The 17,478-nt window shown below is 37.2% G+C and overlaps 1 protein-coding gene across 3 annotated transcripts in view; it reads left to right on the top strand.

The window, feature by feature from the left end:
• The window catches only part of Wrn (WRN RecQ like helicase), a 111,470-nt gene that overhangs the window by 29,260 nt on the left and 64,732 nt on the right, over positions 1-17,478 (top strand). For 2 of the 3 annotated variants that reach the window (XM_052751976.1, XM_052751979.1), the window contains 7 exons: positions 946-1,060; positions 9,400-9,826; positions 11,616-11,696; positions 13,356-13,494; positions 15,278-15,353; positions 16,801-16,868; positions 17,088-17,196. In XM_052751976.1, the coding sequence (XP_052607936.1) occupies positions 946-1,060; positions 9,400-9,826; positions 11,616-11,696; positions 13,356-13,494; positions 15,278-15,353; positions 16,801-16,868; positions 17,088-17,196 (1,015 nt within the window). The remainder of the gene's footprint in view (positions 1-945; positions 1,061-9,399; positions 9,827-11,615; positions 11,697-13,355; positions 13,495-15,277; positions 15,354-16,800; positions 16,869-17,087; positions 17,197-17,478) is intronic. The other variant, XM_052751977.1, reaches the window with a different exon arrangement.

Raw genomic sequence — 17,478 nt, 5'->3', positions numbered from 1 at the left:
GTGCTTCAGGAGAGCCTGGGCTGTTTGAGGGATAGGTAAAATGGTGAAGAAATTCTAGGCAAGGAGATGGCTTCAGAAAGGAGAGCAGCCAGTGAGTGCTCTTACAGCTGAGCCATATCTACATCCCAAGCTGTGATGGTGCAAGTCTTTTAATTTCATCACTCAGGAGGTAGAGGTAGGCTACGAGGCCAGCCTGGTCTACAGAGTGAGTCCAAAGACAGCCAGGATCACACAGAGAAACCCTGTCTCAAAAAGAAACCAACCAACCAACCAACCAAACAAACAAACAAAAGACAGACTTCTTGCTGTTGACACAGAATGTCACATCAGATGGAGTGACATTGAGAGTTTGGAAGGTGACCACAGATTAGAAAGGCTCAAATTGTATTTTGCTGATGACTAATTAAGGCTATGAAGAGTGACTCTTGTGCAAGGTTTTCTAACAGTGCTAAGTCCCAACTCACGTGGTGTTATGTTGATTTTGGAATTAGAAACTGTGTTAGGTGAGTTTAGAATCTCACTTCTCTTCTCCTGTCTAGGTCAGTAAACTTTGAGTTTGGAATTTACTCTAAATTTCAAATAGGAAAATTTGAAAAAGAAGTTTGAAAATGGAAGTGAAGAAATTGATTTAGGATTCAAGAAGGAAGTGTTTGCCAGGCAGTAGTGGTGAACGCTGTTAATCCCAGCACTTGGGAGGCAGAGGCAGGCAGATCTCTGTGAGTCTGAGGCCAGCCTGGGCTACAGAGTTCCAGAAAAGGCTACAAAGCTACATAAGAGAAACCCTGTCTCAAAAAAAAAAAAAAAAAAAAAAAAAAAAAAGAAGTGTTTTGTTGGAATTCATTGTAGGGAACACATGAAAATCTGGGTACTAATACCATATTATGATGTGATTAAATAAAATCTCTGCTTTTTAATTTGAATATTAATAGTAATTTTTTGTTCTAGCAGCGGAAAGCCTACCTAGTGAGATGAAGAAACAGTTGAACTCAATCTCAGAAGAAATGAAAGACCTAGCCAAGCATTTTCCTGCCACTTGCAGAAACTTGGAGACTCTACAGAGGTTAAATACTGTGCTTTTTAAAATATTTATTTTATTTTTAATTGTGTGTGTTTGTTTGTTTGTTTGTGTGTTTGTGCATGTGGGTGCAAGTGCCCACGGAGCTCAGAGGTTTCAGATTGCCCCTGGATCTGGAGTTCCAGATAGTTGGGAGCCACCTGCACAACTTGTGTGTGTGCTGGGTACCAAACTCAGATCCTCTGCAAGAGCAGAACCTGTTCTTAATCACTGAGCCATGTCTCCAGACTCCAAACATTTTATTTGAAGAATTAACTCTTTATTTTGATGGACTCCTACAAACCTGTTGGAATGCATGCACACAAACTGATACAAACTTGAGAGCTGGCTTTCCCATCACCAACAGCACGTCTTAAAGATCTAAAGCTTTTCTGTCTGCTTTGGAGGATGTTTCAGGAAACAAAGACATATTTATATTGTAGTTTTCATTAAAGCAAAGTAAATGTCCATTAAGGAAAATAAGAGTTAGTATGCAAAGTTGTTAGTATTGTTATATCTGTAGTTTGATCACTTGAAAGTTGTAAATAAAAGCAACTTTTATGCTAGTTAACTTTTTTCTTTTTTTCCTAGTTCTTTCTTTTTATTTTTTGGTTAAGAATATTAGCTACACTTGATCTTAGTCTAAAAGCTGAGAAACAAGTAAACTAGCTAGTGGAATATTAGAAAAAGCATTCTAATTTTAGACTTTATGGCCAATGATTTGGGTCACTTGCAATATGTGGAGCAAATCCTCTGTACAAATAGTAGACCTTGGACTTCACACTTGGAGTAGCTAAAGCTCTTTGGAAGCAGACCTTGCTTTGGTCCAAGTGACTTCTTTGTTAAATTTATTCTTTTAAAAGCAGGAAATTTATTCTTTTAAAAGCAGGAATGTTCTGAAAAATTCAATGCAGTAATGTAATTTGGGAGTCAAAACATACTCTGTAGAAATGTGGAGCAGTTATTTGGGATGGAAAGTATTTGGGCTTTGGGAAAATACAATGTTAATATGTTCTTTTTTTTTTTTTTTTTTGGATGAGATTTGTGATATGTTGATCTAGAGCTTTCTTATGGAAACAAGGACCACCAGTCCAAGGATGGCACCACCCACAATGGGCTGGGCCCTCCCCCATAAGTCATTAATTAAGAAAACGCTCCATAGGCTTACCTATAGCCCAGTCTTATGAAGTCATTTTCTCGATCAAAGTTCCCTCCTCTCAGATGACTATAGCTTGTGTCAAATTAACATAAAACTAGCCAGCATAACTGACCACTTGTCAACTTGACACACAAACACATCACTGTTAAACCACAACCTTTCTTTTTTTTGTTCATCCTCAATATCACATATTAATAAAGGAATCACAATATAAAGCATTTTACAAATTTAAAAGTCCCACAGTCTTATAAATTCAAATACTTTAGAAGTTGTCTCTTTAAAAAATATCTGCTCTTTTTTAAAAATCTAAAGTCTCAGTTAAAAACTCCCAAATTTCAGTGTAAATACTGCAATATCCAATTGTCTGGGATCCACTGCTGATCTTCTGGACTCCTCCAAAGGCTTGGGTCACTTCTCCAGCTCTGCCCTCTGCAGCGCACACAGCTTGTCTTCTAGGCTCCGGCTGGCTCCACTCCATGGCTGCTGCTGTTCTTAGTGGTCACCCTATGGTACTGGCATCTCCAAAATGCTGGGGTCCTTCAGCTGCGGCCGGAGCTGCACTTTTACCAATGACCTTTCCTAGACTCTTACACTGTCAAGCCTTAGCTGCTCTCCTTGACCCCTTCAGGCCTCAAAACCATCTGGGTGACTCTTCCACTTCCCAAGTTCAGCTGCCATTGTGAGGTCCAACCTTGGCCACCTCTGGAACACCACTTCTGTGTGCTGACTCCGAGGCAACATTTCCCAGAGGATTTTACCTCATGCTGGTCTCTTCTTCATCACTGCTGATTTCTCAGCTCCAGCTGACCAGCATCCATTGTCCCAGTGATGCAAAAGTTTTACTTCAGAGGTTTTTGTCTCTTTTTCAGCTCCAGCTAACCAGACTCAGATTCTCAACTCAAAATAGCAAAAGACTAATAGAGTCTTTTTTTGTTTGTTTGTTTGTTTTGTTTTGTTTTGTTTTGAGACAGGGTTTCTCTTTGTAGCTTTGTACTCTGTCCTGAAACTCAACAGAGACCCACCTGCCTCTGCCTCCTGAGTGCTGGGATTAAAGGCGTGTGCCACCACCGCCTGGCCTGATAGTCTTTAAAGGTCTCTCAGACTTCCCTCTGGAACTTCACAGGCCAGGCCTCTATTGTTTGCATTGCTCTCAACATACTATCTTCCAAGCTCCCACAGAAAAGCTTGCCAAGCTTTGAACACTTTGAATTGGCTTTTCTAGCCCAAAGTTCCAAAGTCCCTCCCACAGTCCTCCCCCAAACAGTATGTTTGGTCTGTCACGGCAATACCCTACTCCTGGTACCAATTCCAGTCACCTTTTATGTGATTTTCTTAAACATGAATTTCTGATTTTTACACAATACATGCTTGGTATAAATTATGTTTGCCTAAGGCTTGGCTTCATAACAGCACGCTAAGTAGGCTTTTTTAGCATCAAGAACTCACAGTAGAGTAGTTTGAGGTTTATTGCAGAAAGGAAAGTTGTCTCGTTTCTGAGGTCCCTGATAGGATCGGTGTTATTTAGTATTGTTTAGTCATCGATTTTAAATTCAGTGTGCTTCTGTGGTACTGCTGCAGTGTATTTGACTTTCTGCTGGGTGTTGAGCTTGTCTGCTGCTAACTGGTGAGCACGCTAAGAATCTTAAGGAAGGCAAAGTGCATGCTACCTTGTGTGTCTTCACAGGCCAGTCTTTAGGATTAGAGTAAGTCCTTATGTCCTACTCTGATGTTAGTACAGGATAAATAAGACATTATAGTGCTGTTGGTTGAACTATGTCACTGTTGCTATAGCAACACATTTATTTCTCAATTACATTGAATCATAACTGTTCCTACCACAATTCTTATACACAGTTGTTGCATATGAGCAGCTGTGTATATAGTAAGATTTATAATATTCCCAGGCATGGTGGTACATACCTATAATCTCTGTACTCAGGAGACTGAGGCAGGGGGATCAGAAGTTCAAGACCAGCCTGACTAACAAAAGGTTCTTGACATTTTATAGTAAGTCTGTTATTAGATTTTGAACTTTTTTTTTGTTGTTGTTGTTTTTCGAGACAGGGTTTCTCTGTAGCTTTGGAGCCTGTCCTGGACTAGCTCTGTAGACCAGGCTGACGTCGAACTCACAGAGATCCACCTGCCTCTGCCTCCCGAGTGCTGGGATTACAGGCATGCGCCACCACCGCCTGGCTTTAGATTTTGAACTTAATTAAAAAACTTTTAGGTTTTTAAATATTATTTTATGTGTATGGATGTTTTGCAAGCCATGTTCCTGAGGGGGGCAGAGGAGGGTTGGAGCCCTTGGAACTGGAGTTACAGTTGGCTGTGAGCTACCATGTTGGTGCTGGGACCAAACCTTAACTTAACTGCTGAGCTGTCTTTCCAGTCCTGAATTTAATTTTGATCTTGATTTTGTTAGTGTTAATACAGACTTTGACAATTTAAGGTTGAGCCAAACTTTAGAGGGTTGTTAATTGTGCAGTTTCATTTTGATTTTTGACAATCCCATACAATTTATTATGATCATATTCACCCCCATTACACTCTCTTATCCCCTTATTCTTACTGACTCACTTAAGTAGTTCCTTTTCTTCTTCCATATCTTGTGTGTGTGTGTGTGTGTGTGTGTGTGTGTGTGTGTGTGTATGACTCGCTGAATTTAATTAAGAGTATTTGTTTGTTTGTTTGTTTGTTTGGTTTTTTGAGACAAGGTTTCTCTGTGTAACTCTAGCTGTCCTGGAACTTGCTCTGTAGACTAGGCTTGCCACAAACTCAGAGATCCACCTACCTCTGCATTCCGAGTGCAGGGATTAAAGGTGTGCACCACTATTGCCTGAACAATTGGTAGTATTTGTGTGAGCATGGTTATGAGGCTGTTGACCGGCCATTGGCAACTTCCCAGTGACTATGCTGCTGAAGAGAATGACTACACCTTTCCAGGCAACCACTAACTGCAAAGCTCCTTAGGGAAGGATGGGGTCTCTAGTGAGCTTTCCTTGTTCATGGGGGAATGTTGAAAGGCCCTGTCTTTTGCAGGTCGAATGCAGGTATCCACAGCTGCTGTGTGTTTATGATTTCAATAGCCATGTTATATCCGGAAGGCAATGTTTCATAGCACTCTTCTATATCTCCCGACTTTTACAGTCTTTCCATCCTGTCTGTGACATCCACTGGGCTTAGGAAGGAGTGATATAGAGGTCCCATTTCAGGCTGAGCATACGACAATCATTTATGCTCGGCACTTTGACCATTATGAGTCAGCATTAGCCATTGCCCACTGCAAATAGAAGCTTCTCTGACCAAGACTGAGAGCAGCACTATGGGTAAAAATATAAAGATTTAGAAGACAATATGACTGTGTCCATTTAGCAGTATATCAGCAGTAGGTTCCTCGGCTAGGGCCCATGACTTCCCCAGCCAAAGGTTTTGACCATATTTACATCACCAGTCATATATTCCCACCTGAAGGTCCAGGCTTCAAATCCCATCAGAATGCTGCTGGCCACCTACAACCAGTCATGCCACTGTCTCACCAGTAGGTACATCTTTCCTGGAAGGTTGGTACTATAGCATGCAGGGTACACAGTCGGGTCACACCCTTGATGACACCCCCACCCTCCAGCAGCCTGCACGGTACCTTTTCCAAGTATGAATGCTAGCTGCAGGATAAAAGCATCCAGGCAGTTAGTTCTAGCTTGATTTTCCTGTGTCTTGTAATAATGCAGTTTTCAATGTGGAAACAATTCCTGGAACAACTCACACGTTGATAGTTTATTTTCATGGAAGAGCAACGTTTCATTTGAACCATTAACATAAAAATTTCCTTGAGCTACATAAACATTCCAGATTATGTAAATCATTGATTTAGGACTGAAAAATTGAAATACCTATCCCCAAAGCACTTATCATATAAGAAACTGTATCTCTTTGCTTATCCAACTCCATTGACTCTCTCTAATTTCTTCATTTATTATTTAATTTTTCTTTCCATAGTTGTGAGGATTGAGCTTGAGGCCTTGGGCACTCCAGGCAAGCATCATGGAGTTTTCGTTAAATGTTGGCCTGCTGTTTGCAGTTCTGCGCAGTGTTTCTTATTTAGACCACACTCAGAATGTGTTACCTCCAATTTCTAATTTTAGTTTCTTTAAAATGGAGTGATAATTCAATATACTTGAAGTCATCTGAATACAGAGTCCTAAGAGTTTTTGTTTTTTCTTAAGAGCTTTTAAGTTATTTTGACTATAGTCAAATACTTTAACATTTTTTAAACTTTTTTTATACATTTGTATCATGTTTTCCCCCTTCCCCCACTCCTCCTAGGTCCTCCCCACCTCCCTACCCACCCCTCTCTCTCAACAAATAAACAAATAAAAATAAAAAAACAGACAAAAAAAACCAATAAGAAAAAAAATACCCAAACAAAACAAAAAGCCTACAGAAAAAGCATGGAGTTCATTTTGTGTTGGTTTACTGCTCCTGGGCTTGGAGCCTGCCCTAGAGTATGGTTGATATGCCCAGTGACACTTTATTGGAGAAAACTGATTTTTCCCTTCCCATCAGTCTCAGTTGCAAAGAGCTTTTTTGTTAGGTGTGCCAGGATTTTGTCTGTATTGAACCTTTACCATTCTTGTGAATGCTACCACACAGTTTCGGGGAGTTCATGTGTGGGTCAGTCTTGTGTCTGGAAGACAGTGTTTCTGTATCCTTTTATAGAATTTAGACTATTAATATTGAGTTATTAATCAATGAACAGTGATGTAGCATGAAATTTAATTGGTCTTATTAATAAAAACCCAGAGTCAGATATCAGGGTGAAAGCTGAAAGATCAGAGAAGCAGAGCCAGCCACTAGTTCTTACCTCTACAAAATCCTCAGCCAAAAGGAGACAGAGCTCCTGTCTCTTCCCGCCTTATATTCCTTTCTCCACACAGCCACATCATTTCCTGTTTCTACCTCCCTAGTTCTGGGAGTAAAGGGGTGAGACACCAAGAACTGGGATCAAAGGCTTGAGCCACCACTGCTGGGCTCTGTTTCTCTTTTAGACTGGATCAATCTCGTGTAGCCCAGGGTGGCCTTGAACTCACAGAGATCCGTCTGCCTCTGCCTCCCGAGTTCTGGGATTAAAGGTGTGCGCCACCACTGCCTGGCCTCTATGGCTAACTAGTGGCTTAGCTCCATACTCTGATCTTCAGGCAAGCTTTATTGGTTAGATCACAAACAAAATATCATCACACAGACTTTTTATTTTTTACTTTTTGAATTTTGTTACTTTGTGGTACATTGTGAGTTTTCCCCCCTCTTCTGATTTACTGGTCTGGGATTCTTCCTTGCATTTTCTTGGGTGTGGTTAACCTCTTCAGACTGAAGTTTTCCTTCTAGTGCCTTCTGTAGTGTTGGATTGGTAGATACATGTACTTGATAATGGTTTTATCATGGATTTTTTTCTCTCCACCTATTGTGATTGATAGTTTTGCTGGGTATAGTAGTCTGGGCTGGCATTTGTGGTCTTTCAGAGCTTGTAGAACATCTATCCAGGCCCTTTCTGGCTTTCAAAGTCTCCATTGAAAAGTCAGGTTGGTACTTTTATTTGGTCTTTTCCCCTTACAGCCTTTAATATCCTTTCTTCTGTATGTTTAGTATTTTGATTATGTGTTGTGGGGAATTTCTTTTCCAGTCCTGTCTGTTTAGTTTTCTGTATGCTTCTTGTACTTTGATAAGCATTTCTTTCTTGAGATTGGGAGAAATTTCTTGTTCGGTTTTGTTAAAAATACTTTTTGTGCCTTTATGTGGATTTCTTCTCCTTCCTCCATCTCTATTTTTTGTAGGTGTGAGTCTTTTCATAGTATTTCAGGATTCTGGTTGTTTTGTGCCTGGATCTTTTTAGATTTAACATTTTTTTGACTGAACTGTACATTTCTTCTCCCTTGTTTTTAAGACCTGAAATTCTTTCTTCCATGTCTTTTGATGTGTTGGTAAGGCTTCCTGCTGAGGGTTTTCATTTTCATTTTGGTTGTTTTTTGGTGATTTTATTTATTTGTTCAATTCCACTTTCATGTCTCAAGTTTTTTTTTCTCATGAAGTGTTTGTATTTTTATTGTTTTCATTAAGGCATTTGTTTATATCCTCTTTAATGTCCTTGAACCATTCATAATTGCTATTCTGAAGTTCTTGTTTGTGCTTTAGCTAAATTGCCTTTCTTGGTTCCTGTTGCATTAGAGTTGCTGGCTTCTGGAGGAGGCATGTTGTCTTGACTGTTTATTTTATTTATTTATTTATTTTTGTCTTGGGAACTGGCATCTGGGGTTATGATGTTTGAGATGTTTTTTGATGTAGATATCTGTCTTTGTTGGGTGGGTATTCTGTTTTTACATTGCTGTTGCCCGCTCTAGATCCTAGCCAAGTATGGTTGCTGTGGGGTCCCTGATAGAGAGTGTTTCTGGGAGTCATCAGTTGTCACAAAGGAATGACAGGCTGAAAGTCAAGTAGGTAGAAAAAGAACCAGGGGACCCTAGGTCCACACCAAGAGGCAGAGTCCTCAGGGGATGAAGGTGGGCTGAGAGTAGGGGCTCCTGGGGGCCTGCATTGGGACTAAGAGTAAGTTTGAAGAGATCTAATGGAGGACAGGAAGGATAATAAAGGTTGCTTCTAGCATAGTGTGGCCACTGGCAGTCCCTGGTAGTGTGGTTCTGAGGGGTGATGGTTGCCACAATAAATGGAGATGGACTAGAAGCAATGGTTGAAAGGGGTTGGGGGAGGAACTAGAGGACTCTAGGTTCACCATTCAACAATTTTTTTTAACAGAAATATGTTAGCTCTTCTTGTGTGTTTAGTCTAGAATTTAATGGAATAGTTTTTACTTTTTGTTGTCGTGGGTGTGTCTTATTGATGAACTTTATATTTCATTAAATTAATTATCAAAGAGAAAAAGGAAAATCTGGCATAATTGAATTTGGGACCAAACACTACTGACTATTATTGACTATGCAAGACTACTGCTAGGATCAGAAGTACTTAATTACACAGGCAAGTATAGACTACCACTCATAATCACGTGTGGCCATGTGGAAATGAAAAGTTTTAGACCAATGGGTCTTCTTCGTAACTTTTGTTTAGTAAGAACCTTCAAAATTTGTCTTTATGATTGATAAAATTAAACTTGAATAATGTTTCTTGAATTTTTTAGGGTTCCTATAATATTGAAGAATATTTCAGAAAATCTGTGTTCATTGAGAAAGGTGATATTTGCTTCTACAACCACTGAGATTAAACTGGAGCAGGGGAGTAGTTTTAACTCAATGTCGCCGGAGGATTCAGCTGCTGTTGGAGACCAAGAGAAACAAATTGGAGAACATGGGGATTTCCCTAAAATTAAAGAAGAGGAATGGGACCCAGAATTTGACAGTTTAGTGGAACACAATGAAGTCGATGTCTTTAGAGATAAAGTGAAGGAAGAAGAAGGTGGATTTGAAGATGAAGTAGAAGACAATCTGTTGAGAGAAGAGATGGAAAGAACTTGTTTGATGTCAGATATTTCAGAATATGAACTCCAAATTTTGAAACAGCAGACTGAAGGAAAAAAATGTAATGATGTTTCTCACCGAGCTTCTGAGGTACTAAATCGAGAGGAAATAATATATCCATCAATGGTTGGCTCACTTTGTTGTATAAATATGCACAGAGCAAATATTTTAGGCTTTGTAGTATGTATAGTGCCTGTTGCAACTGTTCAGTTCTGCTGTTGGACTGTAAAGTAGCCATAGACACATGCAAAGAGTTGTGCCTTGTGTGCTTCAGTAAAACTTTACAAATACAAACAGAGGGCCACCTTAACTTGTGAGACTTAGTACAAAAAATGGGGTTGCATAGTTGAAAGATTTTATATTGTCAAGAGAACATTTGTTGGAATTGCTGCCTTACAATTTCTTCCTTCCTTCTTTCCTTTCTTCCTTCCTTTTTCTTTTTACGTAATAGGTAATACCTTTTTGGTGGATACTTCCTAAGTGTTTACTCATCCAAACTTGACTTGGGGGATAGGTTTTATTCCTACACATAGAAGTTACGTGCTAGAGCGAAAGGGTGCTGTGTTTACCAGGTGTCTGTACTGTCTCCTGGTGAGCCAATGAGCTCTTGTTTCCTTCCTAATTTTCATTAGCTTATAAATTACAGGAGACACTCAGAATCTCTGGAGTTTTTGCAGTTTTGTTTTGCAATAACAAATTTTATTTTAGATTTTGAAGAGATTGTATAGAATTATTTCTCCTGATTTCATTATAGAAATGGAAACCCAATCTTAGATATATTCCTTGGGTTTTATAACATTTTGCTAATGGTTTCTATTGAGCATGTAAATGTATGTTGTTTGAAAATTTTCAAAATAATCTCATACCACTTGTGAACCAGACTCTCTCTTTAGAAAATACTGTCTTTTGCTGACATGTGCATTATTCTAATTCTGTAGAAATTTCTCATTAGAGATGCACTTTAATATTTTATATAATAGAGAATTATGATCATGATTCTGATTTGACAAATATTTTTATACTAATTTTATTGCCATTTTATTATATAGATTACTAGCATTTTTTTTATTTGTTTAAGACCCTATTTAGGAATCAATAAAACCTTTCTCAGTTAAAAAATGTATTTTAAAATCTTTTGATAGCTTTAAATTAGCATGTTAATTAAAGCTATTTTCCTTTTCTCATTTCCAAATTAAATATTCAGCATTTGGGGAATTATTTCTACTCAAGTGTGTGTGTGTGTGTGTGTGTGTGTGTCTATGAGAGAGAGAGAGAGAGAGAGAGAGAGAGAGAGAGAGAGAGAGATTGATTCACATTTTGTTAGACACCTGATTCCTTGGGGTTGCCAAATTATTGTAAAGATTCATTTCCAAACATTAGCAACAGACCGAGTAAATAAAGTATCTGATACTTTTTCAAATATACTAACACTGATTTATTTAAAGATAACATAATTATTTTATATTGGTCTTTGGTATTTTTAAGTCAGTATATATAAAAGAACAATTACTTTTCTTTGTCTGTACAAATTTTTTCAACATGGTGTAGTTTCACGTATCCAAAAGTTGGAGAGGCTCAGTTTGACATTAATTGACCTTAGAATGTGTACTTTTGTTGTTATTTTGAGTGTAGATTTTATTTCCAATCTGTTTATCTAATTTGCCTATCTTTTTAACTATGCAGTTTCTTTCTCTTTGATTATATTTAAAAAATCATTCTTCTTCCTTTCCCTTTCCCCTGTCTACTCATCCTGTAATTGTGCTTTATACATTTGCCTATTAAAGGAGAGGAAGATGTCTAAGTATGTCTAGTGAATACAACAGAGGGTGTAGAATTAATGATACAGAAAGTTAATCTTTTAAATACTTTCTTTTAAAAGCATTTATCTCCCACTGATGATGAAAAGGATTCTTCTTATATAATTGAAAGTGATGAAGATTTAGAAATGGAGATGCTTAAGGTATGTTTGAAAAAATGTCAGTTTTTTTTTAAAAGAACATTTAGATAACTAAAATATTTTCATTTCTAAACAGATGCTATCACAAGGAAATTCATGCCCATAATTTAATGTTGGACAATTTTTTTTTCAGTTTCCGTTTCCTAATAAATAAGTAGTGACTTAGGTATAACATCATGAGTTCTCATGTGTGTTCTGTGGTCCTTATACGTCTCTCTCTGGAATCTGGGCAGTGACTAAGCACTTTAGCATGAAGTTGATTTCTTGTTCTTCCTGTGTTTGCCACATTTTAGATGTTCTGTTTTTACTAATTGAATCATTTACAGTTCCTGGTTTCTCTGACTGTGGGATTTTCATACTGAGTACATGTCATTTTATAATGGTCGTTTACTCTGTTGTGTTATCAAAACTGAAGTATAAATTTGTGTATTTTCTATCCCTTCACTTAACCTCCAGTTTATCAAGTGTCATGAATCATATGTGGACAGGAGAGCCAGACTGTGAGAAAAGGGAAAGGCAAAGTTTAGTTAAATCAAGCGAAAAAAGAAAAGAAATAAAAGTGTGCTTTTGTATCTACTTTCCTATCAACTTTAGTTCAGTGTAGTAATTTTCTAGTTGTTTAGTTTTGAATCCTAGTAGTGGCAATCACAGAGATAATAAGGGTGTGGATTCCTAATTAACTTGTAGATTTGAATCCTCCCCTTTCCAATGATGTCCAGTGCTTACGTCAGAGTTTACCACAGAGCCTGGCTCATGGTTAAGAAATTTAGCTCATATTAAGCTAAATCATATTTGCTGGTTCTCTTTCTCTGGTGCATTCTGTTCAAGTGGCACATGTATAGGATACTTGTGGACATCTGTAACATATTTTATATCTTGAATAATCTCTGTTCTCTGAATATATTGGTAGAGTTAAAGAAACAGAATCACCTGTATTTTTTCATTTTCCATTTATAGGATTGAAATATTATGCTTTCAAAGTCACTCTTAAAGCCACACTGTAAAAAAGAAGGCCTCATAAAAAGTGAAGATAAGAACTTTGATTAAATGAATCTTCCATGTCACTCCTTAGTAAAAAGTCTTATAGATAAAGTAATTTCAATAGTACTAATATTTTTGAAATAGGGGAGAAAATGTAATGTCAAAAACAGAATTTTATTTTACTTAAGTAGTATTTCTCTCCTAAAATTATTTGAATCTGTTTTTGACAAATCTAAAACACATTTATTGCTTGCTTGTAATTTAAGCATCATCTTTACTCAAGAAAAATGTGACTAACATGTAATGTAGAGAAATTTATTATGGAAATAGCATTAAAATCTGTATTTTACTACTTGGGAATCTAAAACATTGAAGTCCAATAAGGAAAACTGCCTAAATTACGCAGATTTAAAATGTATGATCGATCTCCCAGGGGCAGTTCATTATATGCTATTGCAGAACCTTGTTTATGCTGGCCGTGTTCCAGCCTGGCCTTACGCCTTGCAGCCATTCCCCAGCACATATTTATAGAGGAGCACACATGTTCTTTTGTGCTGTTGCTTGCACATCTGCCAGTTTCCCACAAAATTGTAGGCTTTGTTAATAACACTCTTTTTGTGCTTAGTAAAAAGATACGACATTGTCAGTGTTTTGCTTTTAAAATTTCTTTTAAACTTTCAGTCTTTAGAAAACCTAAATGGTGACATGGTGGAACCAACTCATTCTAAATGGTTAGAAATGGAAAGCAATCCGAGTCTTCCTCCGGAGGAGGACGATGGAGATGGGAATGAAGTCACTGAAGAGGAGCAAGAAGATGAGGGTAAGAAATAGATTGGAAGCTACTCACCTTTCACTGACTGTGATTTTGTGCTATATTTTCACTGATTTGGAGTTTAATGACTTGGTGGCATATAGTTACTTATTAGGTCTATATACCAGCCATTTAATTCCTCAGTGCTCTTGTCTCTCAGGAAATTGGTGAATGAAGCCTTTCATTCTTCAGTTATAGGTTTGTTTGGGTCCTAGTGACAGCGGTGAAGTAGTTTACTTGTTGTGTAATATTACTTAAGGTGTTACTTTTTTTGTTTGTTTATGTTGCATTTGTTTAACTCGGTGAAGCTGTGTTACTGTGCCCGTCTAAAACACCTGATGGTCTAATAAAGAACTGAACGGCCAATAATAGCAAGGCAGGAGAAAGGATAGGTAGGGCTGGCAGGCAGAGAGAAAATAAATAGGAGAAATCTGTGAGGAAAGGAGAGATCAAGGAGTGACAGAAGGAAGTAGCCAGAGAAGGAAGAGGACTCCTGGGGCCAACCACCCAGCTACACAGCAAACCACAGAGTAAGAGTAAGATTTACAGAAGTAAGAGAACGGGAAAAGCCCAGAAGGCAAAAAGTAGATGGGATAATTTAAAGTTAAAGAAAGCTGGCAAGAAAGAAGCCAAACTAAGGCCAGGTATTCATGATTAAGAATAAGCCTCTGTGTGTGATTTATTTGGGAGCTGGGTGGCGGGCCCCCTAAAAGAGTAACAGAAAATCTAACAACATTACTAACTGCTTATATTGAATAAACGGTCTGGTTCTATGCAGTCTGTTCTCCAGGAGCTTGTTGTTGAAGTAGGCACCACACCAGGGAACTTTCTTATAGCAAAGAGTGCAGTCAATGAGTGTGCAAATGGTGCAATTATGAATTAAGTGTAGATAATCAGTCAGTTTGCCGACTTGTAGAGTCTTCTCAAAAGGTAGAACTCTCACTATACTCAGACTCTATTATTGTGTGAAAATGTGGAAATTTCAAAACATTTTGTAGGTGGAAGGTTTTTATAAATATATGGATGAAACATTTTCCTCTGCTTTTTTTTTATTAAATGGAGCCATTTGTTTGATCTTTCTGTTAAGAGTTGTTAAAGATGTGAGATAGTACTTTTCATATGTTTAATGATAGCTTGCCTAGAATGTGCATTTGACCCTTTCTTTGCTGTTTGCGAGTCTTTGCCTCTTAAGGATGGACTGTGGTGGGCTCTTTGGCAGAGCTAATATAGCCATGGTGCAGTGCAATTAAGATTTTTTGGCTGAAGATTTAGATATCTACATTTACCTAACTAAACTGGATAAATAACTAAATTAGATCAAGGTAACTGAATTTATGTAACTAGATTTAGTTTTAGACAACTAAAATTTTGCTTTTTCTGTATACTTAATTTGGAATGCTAATATAATTTTTATTAACATAAATGGAAAATTTTTTTCTAATAAAAGTTTCATTGGCTTATTGGTTGCTTTGGTTTGGTTCATTCTAGATGTTAGATCTTGTAAGTTTTGTACCTAATTAGAAGATGCTGGGTCTTTTTTTTTTTTTTTCTAGTGTTGGTAAAGTGTGAAGTCCAAGTACAATTCTAATACTTTAGTAGTAATCAAAGCATTTATCTGGTGTTGTGACAAGTACCTAGAGGGTCAAGTTTGATTAGAATGGAAAGAAATGAACATGTTACATGTCATTGTATTCTTTACAAGAAGCCAGTGAAATGAACATTTTCCTCCTTTTACGTGATATATTTGTTTTTGAACATAAATATCAATTTTATTATCTTATTTATTTTTAAGACCATTTATTGCCAGAGCCTAATGCAAAGCAAATTAGTTGCCTCAAGACCTACTTCGGCCATTGCAGTTTTAAACCGTGAGTGTGATCTCAATTAATTAAATCATGTACTTAAATTTTTTTCACAGAGAAAAAATATAAATAATAATCCATTCCTGTAACAGTAGTAGCCAAATTTTACTATAGTCATACATGTCAAATGTATATCATATGTGACTCCAAAGTTATTTGAAGTATTAATTATATAAGTTTCTTTGTTCTTTTAATAAGAAAGGAAGCATTTTTTTTAAACTGGGTATTTCTATGTAGAAACTACATAATAAGAAATGAACTTTCTCTCATTGCTGATTTACCTTTCATTAAGTATGAACTTGGAGGAAACAAGCGTCCCTTCTGTTTTGTGCAAGTGTCCCATAGCACATTATCATAAGTCTCTAAGAGAACAGTCTGAGGAACAGAGATGTTGTACTGTTTTAACATATCAAAATATATTTACATCTAGAGGACTTAGTCAGTGTTCTGTCACTGTGAAGAGACACCCTGGCAACTCTTATAAAGGAAAACATTTAATTGGGACTGACTTACTCATTTAGAGATTTAGTCCATTATTATCATGGTGGGAAGTGTGGTGGCATGCAGGCAGACATGATGCTGTAGATGTAGCTGAGAGTTCCATATCTGGATCAGCAGGCAGCAGGAAGAGAGTGTGAGTCACTGGTCCTGGCTTGAGCTTCTGAAACTTTAAAGCCCACCCCCAGTGAGACACTTCCTCCAATAAGGCCACACCTACTCCAACAAGGCCACATGTCTTAATCCTTTCAAATAATGCCACTTTTATGAACCTATGGAGGCCATTTTCATTCAGACCATCACAAGATCACATTAATAACTAGAAAAATGAGATGAACAAAAGTGAGATTAGAAACAAGTAAAAACCTAGACTGGGTGTTTCCAGTTTTGAGAAATTGAAATAGAATCCATTGAAACATTTCTTTTCTTCTTTTAATGTAGTTTTTATTTTTTCAAAATTAAAATATATCCTGTATACAGAAGGACACACATAGATGTATAGAGAAGGAGGTTCTGACAACTCAGCATGTCTTATAGACAGCACTCAGATAAGAATAGATTGTCATCTGCATAAACAGATCTCATCTCCAGTAGATTTTCCCCTTGACTATCACTTTTCCATAGGTTTCTCATTTCAAACCTACAACATTCCCCTTACTTATTTTAAAATACTGGTTCTTTTGGGTCTATAGTATAAAGCTGGGGGTTTATTTTATGTATGTTTATTTCGATGTATGTAATAAAATTTAATACACATGCTATATGAAAACTTGTTATTTGGTCAGTCTAAATGAGAGGTTGATCTAAGGGTGTTTTTGTCTAAAAATTCTAGGACTTACACATACTTATATAGGAAACTGAAAAAGTCTGAGTTTATTAGAGAGCAGAAGTTACATAGGTCTTAACTTGTGCATTGGATTGTTATTGATAAAGCACTTTGCTTTTTACTTTCAAGGGTTCAGTGGAAAGTCATTCATTCTGTATTAGAAGAAAGAAGAGATAATGTTGTTGTCATGGCAACTGGTAAGTTACACTTAAAGTAAATAATTTAATCATTTAAAAATCATAAAGGTTTTTAATCTTTCACAAACTTAAATAGAGGAGAAAGTGAACATGGAAAAGGTTTTATATTTATGCATGAATTACCTTATAAGTCTATTTATTCTGCTATGCAAGCACACTGTAAGACAAAGTACAACATCCAGAGGTTATTTTTATTTTTGTGTATGATTTTTATTCAAGGATCTGGGAAGAGTTTGTGCTTCCAGTACCCACCTGTTTATGCAGGCAAGATTGGCATTATTATTTCACCTCTCATTTCTTTAATGGAAGACCAAGTTCTCCAGCTTGAGTAAGTAATGGTTTCATTGCCGCATCATTGCCTTTGATAAGCAAGCCAGCAAGAACATGTTAAGACAGGATCTTACTACACAGGCCAGGCTGGACTCAACGTCCCCAGTCTTCTCAATTCAGTGTCCACTTGCCCAGCTCTCCTCCTGTGTTTATTCTAGACATGAAATATCAGATGATGAATGTAAATCTAGTTCACAGTAATATGTTTTTGAAAGTGACTTGATTTTATTTAATTAGAAAGAGTCTTGCTATATATAGTCCGGGATACTGTCACTCTGTC

This window comes from Peromyscus californicus, unplaced genomic scaffold (assembly GCF_007827085.1).
Source record: "Peromyscus californicus insignis strain IS unplaced genomic scaffold, ASM782708v3 Scaffold_23__1_contigs__length_62951481, whole genome shotgun sequence".
Classification (NCBI taxonomy): domain Eukaryota; kingdom Metazoa; phylum Chordata; class Mammalia; order Rodentia; family Cricetidae; genus Peromyscus; species Peromyscus californicus.
This window is presented reverse-complemented; position numbering and strand designations above follow the sequence as displayed.